This window comes from Danio rerio, chromosome 15, assembly GCF_049306965.1.
Source record: "Danio rerio strain Tuebingen ecotype United States chromosome 15, GRCz12tu, whole genome shotgun sequence".
NCBI lineage: Eukaryota > Metazoa > Chordata > Actinopteri > Cypriniformes > Danionidae > Danio > Danio rerio.
In genome coordinates, this window is record NC_133190.1 from 46,382,549 (window position 1) to 46,402,948 (window position 20,400).

Sequence of the window (20,400 nt, forward strand, 5' to 3'; positions counted from 1 at the left end):
CTAGAGAGCGCTGTTTAAATTTTTGCACATCTAAAATACATTATTTTAGATATGTTTTGTTGTACGTTTCAGACAACAAATCCACTAGACAGCGCTGTTTAAGTTTTTGCATATCTAAAATACATGTTTTTAGATATGTTTTGTTGTACGTTTCAGAGGACAAATCCACTAGAGGGCGCTGTCAAAAATTGTTTTTTTTTACAAATCTGTAATATGTTATTTTGAGTTTGTTTTTTTAAAAAAAGGTTTCAGATAACAAATCCACAAGAGGGTGCTGTTTCCATTTTTGCCAATCTGAAATACGTAATTTTGGTTATATTTTCTTGTATATTTGAGATGACAAATCCACTAGAGGGCGTTATCTATATTTATCTCATGAAACATAAAACAAAATGTACCCAAAATAAAGTATTTAAAATTTGCAAAAACGGAAACATCGCCCTCAAGTGGATTTGTCATCTGACATACAATGCTTTGGGTACGTTTAGTTGTACGTTCCAGATCACAAATCCACTAGAGGGCGCTGTTTACATTTTTGCTAATTTGAAATCCGTTATTTTGGGTACATTTTGCATTTTGTTGTAAGATGTTTTCAAATGACAAATCTACTAGAATCTGAATTCTGAAATACGCTATTATCGGGTATTTTTCAGAGGTTGCTGACTAAATTTTTGAAAATCTAGAATATGTTACTTTATGTTGTGTTGTGATTACACATTGTGATTACAACTCTTTAGAGGGAGCACATCTGACTTCTTGCACATCTGAAATATTATATTTTGGGTACGTTTTGTTGCATGTTTAAGGTAACAAATCCTTTTGAGGGCACTTTCTATCTACATTTTTGCGAATCTGAAATACTTTACTCACGGTATGTTTTGTTGTACGTTTCCTTTTTGCGAATCTGAAATATGCTATTTTGGGTACATTTTGTTGTAGGTTTGAGATGACAAATCCACAAGAGGGCGCTGTTTAACCATTTGCACATCTAAAATACGTTTTTTTAGATATTTTTTATTGTACGTTTTAGATGACAAATCCACTAGAGGGCACTGTTTACATTTTTTGCACATCTAAAACATGTTTCTTAGACATGTTTTGTACGTTTCAGGTGACAAATCCACTAGAAGGCGCTGTCAACATTTTTGCATATTTAAAATACGTTTCTTAGACATGTTTTGTACATTTCTGGTGACAAATCCACTAGAAGGCGCTGTCTACATTTTTGCATATCTAAAATACGTTTTCTTAGACATGTTTTGTACTTTTAAAATGACAAATCCACTAGAGGGCACTGTTTACATTTTTGCACATATAAGATACGTTTTTTAGACATGTTTTGTACGTTTCAGGTAACAAATCCACTAGAGGGCGCTGTTTACATTTTTGCACATCTGAAATAGATTACTTTGGGTTCATTTTATTGTACATTTCCGATGATAAATGCACTAGAGGGCACTGTTTACATTTTTGCATTTCTAAAATACGTTTTCTTAGACATGTTTTGTACGTTTCAGGTGACAAATCCACTAGAGGGCGCTGTTTACATTTTTGCATATCTAAAATATTTTTTCTAAGACGTGTTTTGTACGTGTCAGGTGACAAATCCACTAAAGGGCACTGTTTACATTTTTGCACATATAAGATACGTTTTTTAGACATGTTTTGTACATTTTAGGTGATGTTTCAGGGTGCTGTTTACATTTTTGCACATCTGAAATACATTATTTTGAGTACATTTTGTTGTACATTTCTGATGACAAATCTCCTAGAGGGTGCTTTCTGGGGCCACATCTCTAAATTTTTTTACATTTCTATATTTATCCTATACACAAAATCTAGGCTGAAGCACTAATTTCCAATGAGCCTATGTTGCAGCTTACTTATTGGTCCGAAAGGTGAGAACATGTAAACACACACTCCGTCTGCATTGACATTAATTTCGCCGAACACCGCTTAGAATTTTCCATCCGCGCCGGTCCTCATAATGAAGACGAGCTTTGGCTGTAGTGTCGCAGCACCAGGCACTCGTATTTAGGGATGGTCGGAAGTACTGAAGTTTCAGCATCGGATGTTGGAGAACTGGGTGAAGCGCTGCCTGACCCAACCGAGTCCCTAAAGGGGGAGGGCGGAGTCAGCGCCAGCAGTTCCTCAAGCTCCGGTTGATTGGACGGCGACTCCAGAGCTGATGCCACTCCCACTTTTAGCTCATTCCCACTGGTTGTTGGAGATGTTTTCAGTCGTGATGGTCCAGAAAGATGGCAGGAGGTGGCAGCTCGACCCACGTTTGACTCCACCGGTGGGAGTGGCTGTATTTCAGCATAGGTTGTCATAGTGGATGGTAGGGAAACCTCCCGGGACAGGCGGTAAGATGGTGGACAGCATGGTTCAGGTGAGTGGACGTGTGCTGAAGTGCTAGTGGATAAACCGACAGCTCCCCCTGGAGGAGAACTGGTGAGCATCATGCTATTAAGCTCGCTGATGTTAGCAGTGAAGCGGTTTACCACACAGCTAATCTGCTCCATTAGAGAGCCCTGTGACGCGCTTCCGCCAGGACATGGCACGCGATGCTGTGGAGGCTGGCACATGTACGTAGAAACACTCATGACCTGCGCGTCAGAGCTTTGTGCTAAAGCGATGCTAGCTCTTTGTGTGACGGTGCTGATTGGAGAGGGCGTTTGGGGCCGGTAGGTGATTGGGTAGCGTTCCTCCGCCTCCGTGACTTCATAGAGCATCTTGTTGTTGCTGTTGTCCGTGTTTATGTCGCTGCCTCCGCAGTAGCGTCCCTCAGATGTCTTGGAGAAGGGTTTGATCACAGCCGTCTGGTTGCTTTCGCGCTTTTTGATGTGAAAGGAGAGACGCTGCCACAGGTGGGTGCCTTTGGAACTGCACTCGTTTTGGGCCCACGTCACCGACTTCCCATTAGAGCTGAAAAAGAAGTAGCATTATGATTAAAAATGTAAAATAGTATTCTATGCTCTAAACTAAAATTTAGTTACTGCATGTCTATAAGAGTCACTGTTTGGAAAAAAGGCTATAAAATACTTTTGACATTGGGAGAATCAATCCATCTATCTACCTAATCTATTCATCAATCCATCCATTCACAGTATCTATCTATCTATCTATCTATCTATCTATCTATCTATCTATCTATCTATCTATCTATCTATCTATCTATCTATCTATCTATCTATCTATCTATCTATCTATCTATCTATCCACCTACAGTATCAGCCCATCCATCCATTTACAGAATCTATCTATCCATCATCTACAGTAATTCTCATCCATCCATCCATCCACAGTATCTATTCATCCATCAACAGTATCTATCTATTCATCCATCTGCAGTATCTCTCCTTCATCTATTCATCCATCCATCCATCCATCCATCCAACAGTATCTCTCCATCTATCCATCCATCCATCCATTTATCCATCCATCCATCTATCCATCCAACAGTATCTTTCCATCTATCCATCCATCCATCTATTTATCCTTCCATCCACCCATCCATCCATCTACAGTATCTCTCCTCCATCTATTCATCCATCCATCCATCCATCCATCTACAGAATCTATTTATCATTTACAGTATGTAACTCTCCATTCACCTTCAGTATCCATCCATCCATCCATCCATCTACAGTATCTCTTCTCCATGCATCCATCAATCCATCCATCCATCCATTCAACAGTATCTCTCCATCCATCCATCCATCCATCCATCCATCCATCCATCCATCCATCCATCCATCCATCCATCCATCCATCCATCCACAGTATCTATCTATCTATCTATCTATCTATCTATCTATCTATCTATCTATCTATCTATCTATCTATCTATCTATCTATCTATCTATCTATCTATCTATCTATCTATCTATCTATCTATCTATCCACCTACAGTATCAGCCCATCCATCCATCTACAGAATCTATCTATCCATCATCTACAGTAATTCTCATCCATCCATCCATCCATAGTATCTATTCATCCATCAACAGTATCTATCTATTCATCCATCTGCAGTATCTCTCCTTCATCTATTTATCCATCCATCCATCCATCCATCCATCTATCCATCCAACAGTATCTCTCCATCTATCCATCCATCCATTCATCTATCCATCCATCCATCCATCCATCCATCCATTCATCTATCCATCCATCTATCCATCCATCCATCCATCCATCCATCCATCCATCCATCCATCCATCCATTCATCCACCCATCCATCAATTGATCCATCCATTCATCCATCCATCCACCCATCCAGCCATCCATCCATCCATCCATTCGTCTACAGCAGGGGTGTCCAAACTCGCTTCTTGAGGGCCGGTGTCCTGCACAGTTTTTCTAATATTCCAATACACATCGTTTCTCATTTTAATCATTATTATGTTGTCACTATTATTTCAACCACAAAGTTTTACCCATTTGTCAGCAAAAAAAGACTTTAGTCATCTAAAAAACTGCTAAACGAGGCCAGGATTAGTATGTTGCTTCACTTTTTACATAATTTATGAATTTGAATAGGGCATACTGATGATTTTGCATACTGATGATCATGACGCATTACATATTATCACCCATATTTTGATATTTCCACAAAGGTTATTAAAAACAACAAATCATGCTCTTGTATTTAATATGCTTCCATGCATATAAAATCACTTTTGTAGTTTTTACTTGACAAGGACACCAGAATGGTGCGTCTGGTCTTTGATCTCCATCTATTATGCAGCACATCTGAACACAGAGATTATATGGTAAACACTCCGGCAGTGTGAGCAGACTCACTTAATACATTCATCTCTCTAATCACAGGTCGTCTGAGGTAAACACTCTCTTTTCATGGCCGTCAATAACATAACAGCCCCGTTATTACCACACAAACGAGACATGACAACAGCAGGCCTGCCTTTCATTCTCTCAACCTCAAGCTCTTTACTTTTAGAAACAGGATTGATGAGGCTGCTGCTTTTCTGGGAACTGGCTCTTTTTAAGAGTTCATTTCTATGGAATGCTTTTAAATAGCTTATATATACTAGCAAGAAGGTTAACATTATTAAACTGGAAACAAAAGGCCGCTCCTACATATAAATCCAAAAGATGCATTAGGAGCTAGAAAAAAAATCTGACGCCCCCATTCATTTTCTTTTCGGCTTAGTCCCTTTATTAATCTAGGGTTACCACAACGGAATGAACCGCCAACTTATCCAGTCTACGTTCTATGCTGCGGATGCCCTTCCAGCTGCAACCCATCGCTGAGAAACACCCATACACATACAATACGGACAATTTAGCCTACCCAATTCACCTATAGCCCATGTGTTTGGACTTGAACACCGGAAGGAAACCCACACCAACACGGGGGGAACATGCAAACTCCACACAGAAATGCCAACTGGCCAAGCCGGGGCTGGAACCAGCGACCGTCTTGCTCTGAGGTGATTGTGCTACCCACTTTTTCAACTTGCTGCCCAAAGACAAATGATTAAAAATTTTAATGAGATAAATTCTACAGAAAATAGTTCAATTGAAGACGATTAGACAAATTTAGACTAATCCTTGAGTTATTTATCACCTTAAATGTTGTGTAAGTGTTTGTCGGATAAATACTTGTAATGAATGTGTTTGGTTATTAATAAATCTAATAAAAAAGTTATAAAAAATAGCTTCTTGAACTATTTTTATTAAATAACTACTTATTAGGGATGTGACAAGATCTCGTATGACAAGATCTCCTGAGGTTAAATGGTGACGAGATTTCTGGTCGAGGTAAAAAGTTGTCCTGTGAGTTGTGATGTTATGATGGAGCGTGACGGTGAATTTCAACCCAGGCTCATTCTGAAAATGTAGTCCTGTGGACGTTTTTGGAGGCCGCGGAATACATCCCGGGAGGTACATATTTGTGCAGTTTTTGTTTTCGCGAATCCGCAAGAGAATCTCGAACGTCCGCGCTGTTCTCGCGTAGACCCACCAGAGGCCGCTGTCGAGAGACCGTCTGTCTGACTGACAGAATGAATGATTGACTGGGCAACCGGCCAATCCTTCCTCCTCCTTCCCTAAACCCAACCAGTTTTACCAATTGACCCGCCCATCCGCTTACTTCCCTAAACCCGAGCAACGATTTATAAATGCCGCCAGAAAAAGAAAAACAATCGTCAGGTTTTTACCACGTTTTCGGATTTCACCAAATTCTCACCCTGTTGTTCACTCGTTCACTTTATTTTTAGGATTCTGTTTTTATCTTATCTGATTTCTGGAACCGCTCTTCCCCGGACTCGAACCCGGTCATCGTTGTGGTCAGCTCCTGTCTGCGTCTCAACTCCACCGACGTACACGACGAGCTAACTAGAAAAACTGGTTGCAGCGGAAAAGCCCTCCACATGGAGGTAAGCGGTCAGCCGGCGAACGCGAAAAGGAACGGCGTCATACCGCCCCTTAGCGTTCACTTAAAAATTGAAATGCAGTCAATCGTACCTCCAGCTACATAAATCGCGGTCTCCAGAACTGTCCACGGGACTACTTTTTCAGAATGAGCCTGGGTTGGTGAATTTAGCACTGAAGATTGGAGGCAGGATTTGATTTTTGTACTGTAAATCAAGTCCTTTTCACACGCCTGACAACCCAGGGTAGGCTGGCCTCAGGAGTTACGCGTCTCTCAGTTTGGTGAGCCGGTGTGGTGTAACCAGAGATGTATAGTAACAAAGTAGAACTACTTCACTACTGTACTTAAGTACTTAAAGGCTGTATCTGTACTCTACTGGAGTATTGTTTTTTTCTCCTACTTTCACTTTTACTTCAGTACATATTTTCGATGAATATTTATTTTTATGTGCTGCATCGTTACTCGTTACAATTATAAAGATATTACGAATTATTCCAAACTTACATTATCACTGCCAGAGCAGCAGATGGCTCTGCCACAGGTTTGAATAAGCTGGCTCGTCATCATTTAGATGATTAAAAAAGACAGCGCTCCCTGCCTGCATTGAGAGCACTTTAGTTTGTTTTCGACATGGAAAAGCCAGAAATTTCACCTTCAGCTACTTCCCCTTTCAACTATTTGTGGCGATGAGAAAGAAGACCACCCGTGGTCCTATTTAGAGTCCATGTTTGCATTTGTCAGAGTGAAAGACATTTCATATAGAATGAAGTGCATAGTCTGCCTCCCGAAAGAAATAATGGCCTTCAAAAATTCATCGTCGAATTTGAAAAAACATATCAAGTTAAGATAATAATATAATACACAAAGCACAGCAGTTTGAGCTATCTATAAGCACTAGATAAGTTAACTAACACTAACTACCCACGATTCATATCATGCTGTTCATATTATATATATATATATATATATATATATATATATATATACTGTGTTTGTATACAGTATATACAGTTAAAGTCAGAATTATTAGCCCCCTTTTGAATTTTTTTTCTTTTTTTTTTTTTAAGTTGACGTTAATCTGTATTACAGTCTTTCTAGTTTGCTTTGACCTGGTTAAAGAAACTAGGTTCCTCTTCATTTTCCTCATCACTATCCCAGCAGAGCAGAGGACCAGTCTTGCAAATGTGTAAACCCTTTCTCATTGGGTTGACACATTTTCCCCACCATTTTTCCAAACAGTTAACACAGATGTCATTCAAGCAGTCCAAACTCCATTGTTTTAGTTTTGGTAACCAAACAGAATCCATCTATTCCTAACTATTAAAAACTACCAACATCAGTATGAAATCACTGAAGCACCGGTTTGACACTCCTTCACACAAATCTTCAATTAGCCATCATTCTGCAAACCTTATATAAACGATGGAAGCTCTGTGTTGTTCTGTGCCAGCATTGATGGAGGAGGCCAGTATGGCTATGTCCTATACTCCCAATAGTTTTGACTGTATATGGTTTACATGTGTTTTCTTTAATATTTACAGTATTTTATTACTTTTGTCTGTTTTTTTTTTATATACAGTATTTCGGTTTTCAGCCACAGTTTGAAAAATGTCATGAATTCAATATATATTCAATCAAAGCACATCTTATTCTTGATCTAATTCTTTGCAAAAAGGCGAATTTGACAGCCCAAATAGACACAACAAATGCCATTGGCTATAAGCTACAATGGCAAGCAATGGTGATGCATTTTGAGTTCTGTATTTTGTTGTGCATTGTGTAATGATTAATTGATAGAGCTCATATACTTGTTTGCAAGTTGTGTTGTTTGAAGGTAAAACTAGCTTTTGTACCATATGTTAAATGTTTTGACATGATATGTGCCTTTTGCAAGCAAAATGTGTCATTTTGACCATGAGTGCCGCTGTTTAGGCCTGTGTGTTAACTGTTTTGAAAATGTGGAGTTTCAGTTGACAACTGCATCCAAGCAATCGAGAAAAACTGTAATGCTGATTCGAATGGTTTCTGTTCTCAAATCTATCCACTTTTAAAGTGTTCGGAGCGTGTGGGGAGACTGCCAAAACTGAGGGAAAATATATGTATTTTTTTAAACAAAAACCTATTAGTGTGGACACGGCCTTAGTCCAATCTGATGAACTGATTCGATCTGTTAAAAAAACAAATCATTTAAATTCACATCACTATTAGAAAAGCATAACACACACACCTGAGTGTCTCTCCAGATGATCCTCTTCTCTTCCACAGGTTAACCAGACTGCTGGATCGACTGGCGGCCGACGACGACTTCCCGTCTCCCACATGCATGCGCACCACAGTAGACGTGGTAAATGCGCTCCTCACATTCCTCTCCGGTTTAGCCAGAATAATATACACCTTGGGCACAAACATGCATCCCAGAGCCACAGTGGCGCTCAGGCTGACAGAGAAGCACATGGTGATGGTCTTATAGTTGGAGCCGAAATAAATGGGCACGAACGCCAGCCAGATTATACAAGTGGTGTACATTGTAAAAGCGATGTATTTAGCTTCGTTAAAATTGGCAGGAACGTTACGTGTTTTAAAAGCGTAAAATGTGCAGCTCATGATTAGCAGCCCGTTGTATCCCAGTGGCGCCACCACGCCTAGATTGGTGGTGTTGCAGATTAAATTAACCTCACGGATTGATGGATAATCGTGGATGACGTCAGGCGGCTCCATTACGAAAAGCGCCACGATTATACCCAGTTGCAAGAGTATCAGTAAAAATGCGATCACCAGCTGAGCGCAAGCGCTCATAAATCTGGGTTTTTTGGTGCAGATTTTCTTCTTGCTGCCGGCGAGTATTCGTGCAATGCGGTTAGTTTTGGTGACCAGCGCTGAATAGCTCATGGCGGGCGATAATCCGATGCCTAGCCGCTGCAGGTAGCAGTAGATGACATGCGGTTTGGCGATGAGGCAGAAGGTGCACAGGTATCCCAGACAGATGCCCACCAGGATGATGTAGCAGAGCTCACGGCTGGAGGATTTCACCACTGGGGTGTCCCGGTAGATGATGAAGATAGACATGACGAAGAACGTGGCCATCAGACCCAGGCAGGAGAATACCACTGCTGCAATCGGCTCAGGGTCGCCCCAGCGCAGGTACTTCACCGGGATCGGGTCACAGCCTGAAAACATGGACCAAACACGAGTCTTAAATGACTGATCTTTGCAGAAACATGCAACTTTAATTCTAACGGAGAAGATATTTTTCAGCACATTTACAATCATAATAGTTTTAATAACTCATTTCTAATAACTGATTTGTTTTATCTTTGCCATGATGAGAGTAAATAATATTTGACTTGATATTTTTCAAGACACTTCTATACAGCTTAAAGTGACATTTAAAGGCTTAACTAGGCTAATTAGGCAAGTTAGGGTAATTAGGCAAGTCATTGTTTAACAGTGGTTTTGTAGACAATCAAGAAAATAATTGCTAAGGGGGCTAATAATATTGACCTTAAAATGGTTTTAAAAAAAATATAGGAAACACCAAGGAAAATTTCCTTGCTCTGTTAAACATCATTTGGGAAATATTTGAAACATATTACAGGAGGGCAGGAGAGCTGTATATATATATATATATATACACAGTTGAAGTCAGAATTATTAGCCCCCTTAAATTATTAGACCGCTTGTTTATATTTTCCCTAATTTCTGTTTAACGGAGAGCAGATTTTTAAAAACATAATAGTTTTAATAACTCATCTCTAATAATGGATTTATTTAATATTTTTACCATGATGACAGTAAATAATATTTTACTAGATATTTTTCAAGACACTTCAAATCCGCTTAAAGTGACATTTAAAGGCTTAACTAGGTTAATTAAGGTAACTTAGTAAGGTAACTAAGGTAAATTAGGTAATTGTATATCAATAGTTTGTTCTGTAGGTTATTGAGAAAAAATATAGCTTAAAGGGGCTAATAATTTTGTCCCTAAAATGGTGTTTAAAAAATGTTAAACTGCTTTTAGTCTAGCTGAAATAAAACAAATAAGACTATCTCTAGAAGAAAAAATATTATCAGACATACTGTGAACATTTCCCTGCTCTGTTAAACATCATTTGGGAAATATTTAAAAAAGAAGAAAAAAACTTGAAGGTTAATAATTCTGACTTAAACTGTGTGTGTATGTGTGTGTGTGTGTGTGTGTGTGTGTGTGTGTGTGTGTGTGTGTGTGTGTGTGTGTGTGTATAAACACACTACAAACTACAGAAATATATATTTATAAAGTCAAGAAGACTGTACTGTACATGAAAAAGGTCATATATGCTTGACTGTATATCGTTATACCGTATATATTGTATACTCTATATACTACGCTAAACCTGTTGAACTACACCCATTCACCCATTTTTGTCTTAGGACAATTAAAACAATATCATCCACTTCAATTGTTTGCTACTATATATATATATATATACATACACACACACACACACACACACACACACACACACACACACACACACACACACATAAATACATACATACATACATACATACATACATATATACACACACACACACACATACACATATATATATACACACACACACACACACACACACACACACACACAAATACATACATACACACACACACACACACACACACACACACACACACACACACACACACACACACACACATACACACACACACACACACACACACACACACACACACACACACACACACACACACACACATATATATATATATATATATATATATATATATATATATATATATATATATATATAACCAATAGTCCTTATTTCATTACTTGAGTCATTACATACAAAAATGTTGAACTAGTTGTCTGATCTGTCAAGCTATATATATTTTAAAAAATGTAAACCTTTTTTTTCCTGAAAATGTCATCTATAATGAACAATTTGATGAATGATTTCCTACAGTATGTATGTTGTAGGTTCAGTTCCAATATGTACTGTAATATTGTTTCCAGTTGTGCACAGCTCTACCCAAAGGGAGTTGATGTTTGTTGTAAATAAGGGTGTATTTATTCTTCTGCATTCTTCTTGCAAAGAGCAAATGCAGTAAAACTGTGAAACATACATACTCAGTGTCTTGCACTCAGAAACTGTACCTCACTAAACGCAGTCATGTCTAACTGTGCTGTAGTTTTCAAATGGCTGTGCAAATAGTATATATAGCGCTTTCTTGAGCATTTTCAGGAAGTGTCACCAAAATCAGATTTTTTTTGCATTGGAAATAATGTACAGAGTAAACTGTCATAATGAAAACATGACTAAGCCATTTGACTATCTTGTTCATAAACAATGGTGTCAGGACTTTTCATCTTGATGACACTGACACTTGACATCAGTACTTGCTTTTGAGGAATGAGCTCTCCGTTTTGAGCAAGTGACTCGCTTTTGCAGGTTATCAGCTAGGTTTTGCAGTGTGTACTAATTGTTTTGAGAAATGCATTAACTGTTGTGCAAATGTAAATAGTGTTGTGAGAAACGCACCAAAGCCAATGAGAAAACTAATAAAGACAGCTACTGCACTGGCAAACAAATGAATCTTTTAAAAAGAATAGAAACGTCCAGTACTTGTTTATATTGACTGTCTGATTTGTTCTTTGACTCTGACGTTATAAACAGGTGTTAATAGAGAGTGTGGGCTGAATACACAGCCAGACAGATTTGATAAGTTCAGCTCCGGACATTCTGACGCTGTTAACCTTTCAGCTCAATGAACGTGTGTGTGTGTTTGTGTGTGCGTGTGTGTGTGTGCATGGTTTTACCCTCAAATCCTTTATTGAAATGGATTTGCTTTCTGCATTACAAATATCTCTCTTTAACGCTTTCTCTTTTTGTTATTCGCAATGCAACAGAGACTTTTCCGAATAACTCAAGTTGTTTATGACCTCAGATCCCAAATGATGCTTCATGAAATGCTTGGCATGTTAACCCACTTGAAAAAAACTATAGTAATTCATAATAGTTACAGTAGTGTTTTTAAATTATACAGTAGGGACATATACTTAAATTAATCTGTTCTATAGTTTCATAGTTTCTAAGAAAAGTAACAATAACATAACATAGAATGAAAGAAAGACTGACACATAGATAGACAGACAGACAAACAGACAGACGGACATATAGATGTATAAATGGATGGATGGATGGAATAATAGACAAAATGATAGATAGATAGATAGATAGATAGATAGATAGATGGATGGATGGATGGATGGATGGATGGATGGATGGATGGATGGATGGATGGATAGAACGCTGGATGGGTGGGTGGATGGATGGATAGACGGACGGACAGACAGACGGACGGACGGACGGACGGACGGACGGACGGACGAACAGACAGACAGACAGACAGACAGACAGACAGACAGACAGACCGATAGATAGATAGATAGATAGATAGATAGATAGATAGATAGATAGATAGATAGATAGATAGATAGATAGATAGATAGATAGATAGATAGATAGATAGATAGACGGACAGACGAATGGACGGACAGAGAGACAGACAGACAGACAGACAGACAAATAGATAGATAGATAGATAGATAGATAGATAGATAGATAGATAGATAGATAGATAGATAGATAGATAGATAGATAGATAGATAGATAGATAGATAGATAGATAGATAGATAGATAGATAGATAGATAGATAGATAGACGGACAGACGAACAAACGGACGGACAGACAGACAGACAGACAGACAGACAGACAGACAGACAGACAGACAGACAGACAGACAGACAGACAGATAGATAGATAGATAGATAGATAGATAGATAGATAGATAGATAGATAGATAGATAGATAGATAGATAGATAGATAGATAGATAGATAGATAGATAGATAGATAGATAGAACGCTGGATGGGTGGGTGGATGGATGGATGGATGGATGGATGGATGGATGGATGGATGGATGGATGGATGGATGGATGGATGGATGAATGAATGGGTGGGTGGGTGGATGGATGGATGGATGGATAGACAGACAGACAGATGGACGGACGGATGGACGGACATATATAGATAGACAGATAAATAGATTGATCGACGTACATACAGAAAGATGGATGGTCATCCATGGATAGATAGATAGATAGATAGATAGATAGATAGATAGATAGATAGATAGATAGATAGATAGATAGATAGATAGATAGATAGATAGATAGATAGATAGATAGAACGCTGGGTGGGTGGGTGGGTGGGTGGGTGGATGGATGGATAGACGGATGGACGGACGGACGTACGGACGGACGGACGGACGGACGGACGGACAGACAGACAGACAGACAGACAGATAGATAGATAGATAGAGATAGATAGATAGATAGATAGATAGATAGATAGATAGATAGATAGATAGATAGATAGATAGATAGATAGATAGATAGATAGAATACTTATACTAATAGTTGAAACTAAAATGGCGGGAAAACAGAACAGAGGAATCACATGACTAAACAAACAGGTGGAACACATAACAGAAGAGACACAGAATCTTGACGATATTACAGCGTGTTTTCTGTGTGTGTTTGATTGGAGGCTAGAGCACTTTACTGAATTAGATGTAGTAAAGGGAATAGAGAGGGATAAAGTGTGTTATTGAGCCCTCAGCGTAACACACGGCGGCAGGAGAATCGGGGTCAGTGGATCTGTGTCATCAATCTGAGGGTTTTATGGTGTGAGTGTGTGTATTTGGACTGGTTTGACAGAGGCTTTTATTATCTGTTTGGGACTCACCAATGAGGTCGTCGGTGGGCCAGGAGCCCAGTTCACAGGCGCGACACGTGTACTCGTCGAACACAAACTCATTGTCTTTACAGGGAGTGCAGGTCCAGCAGCAGCTCACCTCTCCTTTGCGGATGACCTGCGATACACACACACAAACACAGTACACATATAATCTCGTCAGTAGTGCTCCCAAAACATCGGCTTATGAAACAGAACCAAGGACTAAAGTGGATCAGTTGTGGAGAAAATAATATAAAAATATAAGAATGTGAATTATTAGATATTATTAAAGGAATATGATTAGATTTCATTCATGAAAGTTTTTAGGGCTGGCTCAAAAATCTCATATCACAATGTATGGTTGAAGACCAAATTAATTTTTTTCTCTCGCAAAATTTTTCATTTTTTTTACAGTATTTCCTCTAACATATTTCTCTGTTTTTTCCCCTTCAATTTGCTACAGAACAAACCACTGCTGTCCAATGACTTGTCTAATTTACCTGCCTTCTAATAAACCCCAGCCTTCACTCATGGCCAGCTGATGATACGGCAATGTGATTGTGAAGTACTTGGTGAAAATATACTGATATTACTGACTTGTTTTGCTGCTATTGATTGTTTTCATCTGTCAGAATAATAATAATAATAAAATTAGATTTAGTTGCTTTCCACAGAAGCTCCGTCCACCCATTTGAAAGCATGTCCTGTATTTTTAGCCAATCATCATCAGTTATGTGGTTGTCCCACACCTACATACACACATACATACCAATCATCGTCAGTTATGTTATTGTTCCACCCCTACACGCACATGCTGATTGTTATGTAGTTGTCCCACCCCTACACACATGCCAATCATCAGTTATGTGGTTGTCCCACCCCTACAAACATGTGCCAATCATCATCAGTTATGTAGTTGTCCCACCCCTCCACACCCACACACACACACGCCAGTGATCATCAGTCATGTAGTTGTTCCACCCCTACATACACATGCCAGTCATTATCAGTTATGTGTTTGTCCCACCTTTACACACAGACACACATACACACATACACATCAACAGTTATGTGTTTGTCCCACACCTACACACACACCTACACACACACACACCCACACACGCACACACACACACACCAGTAATCATCATTTCAGTTGTTGTCCCACCTCTACACACACTCACTCACATACATGCCAATCATCATCAGTTATGTAGTTGTCCCACCCCTACAAAGACACTATTTAATTGTTATCAGTTATGTAGTTGTCCCACTCCTACGCATGCTGATTGTTATGTAGTTGTCCCACCCCTACACACATGCCAATCATCAGTTATGTCGTTATCCCACCCCTACAAACATGTGCCAATCATCATCAGTTATGTAGTTGTCCCACCCCTACACACACACACACACGCCAATAATCATCAGTCATGTAGTTGTTCCACCCCTACATACACATGCCAGTCATCATCAGTTATGTGTTTGTCCCACCTTTACACACAGACACACATACACACACACACATCAGTTATGTGTTTGTCCCACACCCACACCCACCCACACACACACACACACACACACACACACACACACACACACACACACACACACACACACGCACACGCAGACACACACACACACACACACACACACACACACACACACACACACACACCAGTAATCATCATTTCAGTTGTTGTCCCACCTCTACACTCACTCACATACATGCCAATCATCATCAGTTATGTAGTTGTCCCACCCCTACAAAGACACTATGTAATTGTTATCAGTTATGTAGTTGTCCCACTCCTACCCATGCTGATTGTTATGTAGTTGTCCCACCCCTACACACATGCCAATCATCAGTTATGTCGTTATCCCACCCCTACAAACATGTGCCTATCATCATCAGTTATGTAGTTGTCCCACCCCTACACACACACACACACACACATGCCAATAATCATCAGTCATGTAGTTGTTCCACCCCTACATACACATGCCAGTCATCATCAGTTATGTGTTTGTCCCACCTTTACACACAGACACACATACACACACACACACATCAGTTATGTGTTTGTCCCACACCCCCACCCACACACACACACACACACACACACACACACACACACACACACACACACACACACACACCAGTAATCATGAGTTCAGTTGTTGTCCCACCTCTACACACACTCACTCACATACATGCCAATCATCATCAGTTACGTAGTTGTCCCACCCCTACAAAGACACTATGCAATTGTTATCAGTTATGTAGTTGTCCCACTCCTACACACACACACACGCAGCAATCATCATCATCAGTTATAGTGGATTTTCTACACAAAAAAATCATCATCAGTTATGTGGTTATCCTACCCCTACACACACAAATGCCAATCATCAATTATGATCGGTTATGTGGTTGTCCCACCTCTACACACACACAAACTTCATCAGTTATGTAGTTGTCCCACTCCTACATACATGCCAATCATCATAAGTTTTGTGCCCCACTCACACACCAGAGGAAAACTGCGTCTGTGAGCTCAATTGCTAATTGTACTGTATATCAATTATATAATGCCTCAATTGATTGTCTGTAACAGTGTTGTATCAGGGGAAACAATCATTTATTTGATTTACTCATTACTGAAAAAAGTAATCCCGTTTGTAATGTTGTTCATATTTAATGCTGAATTATAAAACAGAAAACAAAACACAGATGTACAGTAAAAAAGTAAATCAGCGTTTCAAAATTAGCCATTCTATGATCTGCTAGTGAGTATTACTTGTGATATTTTCAGGTGATTAGTGCACAAACTATTTAAAATGATTGCACACATATATGTCAATGTCCGACCTTGATCTGGCCTTTATCACAGGGCTCGCTGCACACAGATTTGATGATGTCCTCTTTGCTGGGCCAGATCTCATCATCGTCGATCTGCAGCCCACTGTTGTCCCAGCTGCCCACGTTGGTGTAGTCGAAATAATCCTTGCCCATCTTCTTAAAGTTCATGATCACGTAACTAAAGGGTCAAAACACACAACCAGATGAAGACGAATGAAGCTGAAGGCTGAATTCATCAAACTGACTGAAGCATCGATCCGTTCATCGACTCCGCATGATTGATAGACAACAGCAGAGAAATCAGTCACTAAAATGATGCTTTGCTGCAGAAACTAGACATAATGTATGTGTTTTTGGACTCTCAAAGCGTTGTAGTCATTGATTTGGTTTTTATGAAGCACCAAGGATCAGGGTTTCGATTAGAAATCTTTTTTTAGTGTTCTGCAGGAGAACATAAAAACTCTAAAACTAGATCATGGATGTCTTGAAAATGAGTGAATTGAGTGCACAATTTCAATATTGGATGAACTATCCCTTTCGATATGTCAAGGTGGCCATCATCTATTATAATGGTACTGCCAGTCTCTGTTCAGGATTTGTTTACGTACGGGAATGTGTGAAGTATCACAAGCAATGCCTCAAAATTCCACTGATTTCCTGAGATAAACTTTGCATTTTGGGATAATCCACCGCAGCTCTTTGATAATGAGCTGAACTCTCCTTCCTCTCTATGCAGTATTGGATTGACACAATATGTAGCCTATTCTTCTTTCTTTTTCTGCTTTGGAGAAGAAAGGAGAACAAAGTATCACTGCTTGAACTGACTCAGAAATGTTTCGCGCATTTTCGTAATGAATTAATACGCATCGAACTCTGTGCAAGGTTTGTTTCAATGACTGTAAAAAATATGGACGACGCGACAGCCCCTTTTCCCATTGAACGCCTTGAGGGCAAAACGCCTGCTTGGCGGGCACAAACTGTCGCAAAAGACTGCTGAAATTGGAGCCTTGACATGCGCAGAAGGACTGTCTGATGGAGCCAGAGGAGGAGCCGCGAAAATGAGCGGAGTCGAGCTTCCAACCAAACGCTTTATGTAAAATCAACCACGCCCCCCGAACTTCTCAGCATGCGTTTGCTGTCATATCAACACAAATGGATGTAATATCGTTAACAAATATGAGAGTTTTATATATTCAATCGCGCCAGCTCCGGGCCCCAGCGCATAACCTACTCGTGGCGTTGCGGGCTGATTCCGGCTCGCATGCGGCAGCGCCGGCTCGCTCGGCCGCCGCATCTGGCTCGATTGACTCGGGCTGAAATTGGGCAGTGAGTCCAGGCATCCGGAGAAGGTCCAGCTGAGGTAGTCAGTCTAAGCTCTGAGGGGTAAGTCTCCGGCAGGCGAGAATCTAGCCAAACTGGTCCGACTGTATTTTGCCATCTGGGTGGCTAGGCGTGTATCAGCAAACTAATAAGCCCGAAAAAAGCCCTGACTTTAGCGAATAAACAGTGCTCCACCAGGATCATGTATGTCAGAAACTGTAGTTTACTGCTGAACTCATTTTGTCATGGTAAAATAACACAGAAATCGAAAAATAACACTTCAGTCTCCTGCCGAAGCTCAGACACGCTGCTTTGAGAAACTGTCAATCACAGCTGTCAATCACGATGACACACCCAGCATTAAATTACTGCTAAAAACAAACTGTTTACAAAAATGAAGATCTGCACCTATTTCAGCACAATAACCAGTGCCTTAATCGACCAGAACCATCTTTCGGGACATTTTATTGCAAGTGTAATAATTTTTTTTATTTGGGCTCAAGTCTCCTTCATTAACACGGAGGAGGCGGGCTTTATGACTTGTACTGCAGCCAGCCCCCAGGGGGCGATCTAACGGCCGAGACCTTCACTCAAACGCAGGCTTGCGGCACACTTGGTTTGTTTACATGCAGAATTTTTCACAAATGAATACACTGCAAAAAATGCTTTTCTTACTTACATTTTTTGTCTTGTTTCTAGTCCAAATATCTAAAAATTCGGTACCACTTTAGAATAACTATCTGTTAAAATTTTATTATACAGAAGAAGCATAATAAAATGCTTCTTGACATAAGAATTTTTGGTAACACTTTAAAATAACTATCCGTTATAAGTAGTGAATACATCATTAGTAAACTGTTAGTTAATGAGTTATAAATGACTTGTTAAATAAAAGTTAATAGTTTGTTAATTATTTATAATTGTGCCTTATAGATAGCCAATAGATAAATTACAAGCTGTTAGTTAACAAGTTATAAATGACTTGTTAACTGTATTTTAATGATTTATAATCATACCTAATCAATTAGTGATAGATCATGAACAAGCTGTTAGTAAATTACTTACTAAAGACTTGTTAAATATTAGTTAATAATTTATATACGTTATTGGGACGTTATTCTAAAGTTGCAACTATTCTTCATTTATTAACTGTTAGTAAATGAGGAATAGTTGCAACTTTAGAATAACGTCCCAATGACATACTTAAGCTAATAACTAACACTTAACTAATATACTAACTCACACTTTACAGATCAGATGTTCATAGTTTGTTAACCATCTTACCAGTGAAACTTCGTTACTATTATATTATATTATAATTTGTTATAATGATCTAATCATATTAATGATTAGATCAGTAATAAACTGTTAGTTAATGAGTTGTAAATGACTTGTTAAATAAAAGTTAATAGTTTGTTAATTATTTATAACAGTGCCTTATAGATAGCCAATAGATAAATTACAAGCCGTTAGTTAACAAGTTATAAATGACTTGTTAACTGTATTTTAATGATTTATAACTATACCTAATCAATTAGCAATAGATCATGAACAAGCTGTTCGCAAATGAGGAATAGTTGCAACTAGAATAACGTCCCAGATATCTGCAAGTTCGTCACTATGTTATGTCAAAACAAAAACAAATACCAGAAACATTAGCACTTAATAGTTTGGAAAGTTTTCTTGCTAATGTAGTGGTTTTCTTGGTTTTTCTCTTACTTAATCAAACTCAGTCTGGAGGTTATGAATATCAGAAGAATATACTTTATTGTCGACAACAAAGGAGAACTTTCAGGAGACCCCCAGTAGCTTCTCTGTCTGAAAAATTCTGTCTCACTGATGGTCTGGCCTGCTTATATACAAGTCTGCAGCTGCTCTTCACATTGTTCTATATTTGTCAAACAAGTTCCCACCTAGTTTTAACCCTTGACCTCAAATTCCACCTCTGACATCTGTTTCCTGAGACACCTCAGGCTTTTTTTACCACTCTCTTTTCATCCCTTTTTTA

The 20,400-nt window shown here is 39.1% G+C and overlaps 1 protein-coding gene across 4 annotated transcripts in view; it reads right to left on the reverse strand.

Moving 5' to 3' along the window:
- Window positions 1–241: 241 nt before the first annotated feature.
- Window positions 242–20,400, reverse strand: part of grm5b (glutamate receptor, metabotropic 5b) — a 123,280-nt gene continuing 103,121 nt past the window's right edge. For 3 of the 4 annotated variants that reach the window (XM_073922659.1, XM_073922658.1, XM_073922660.1), the window contains 4 exons: window positions 17,082–17,250; window positions 14,219–14,345; window positions 8,632–9,571; window positions 242–2,928 (listed from right to left, as the gene is read on the reverse strand). In XM_073922659.1, the coding sequence (XP_073778760.1) occupies window positions 1,983–2,928; window positions 8,632–9,571; window positions 14,219–14,345; window positions 17,082–17,250 (2,182 nt within the window). In that variant the 3' untranslated portion in view covers window positions 242–1,982. 4 annotated transcript variants of the gene reach the window in all.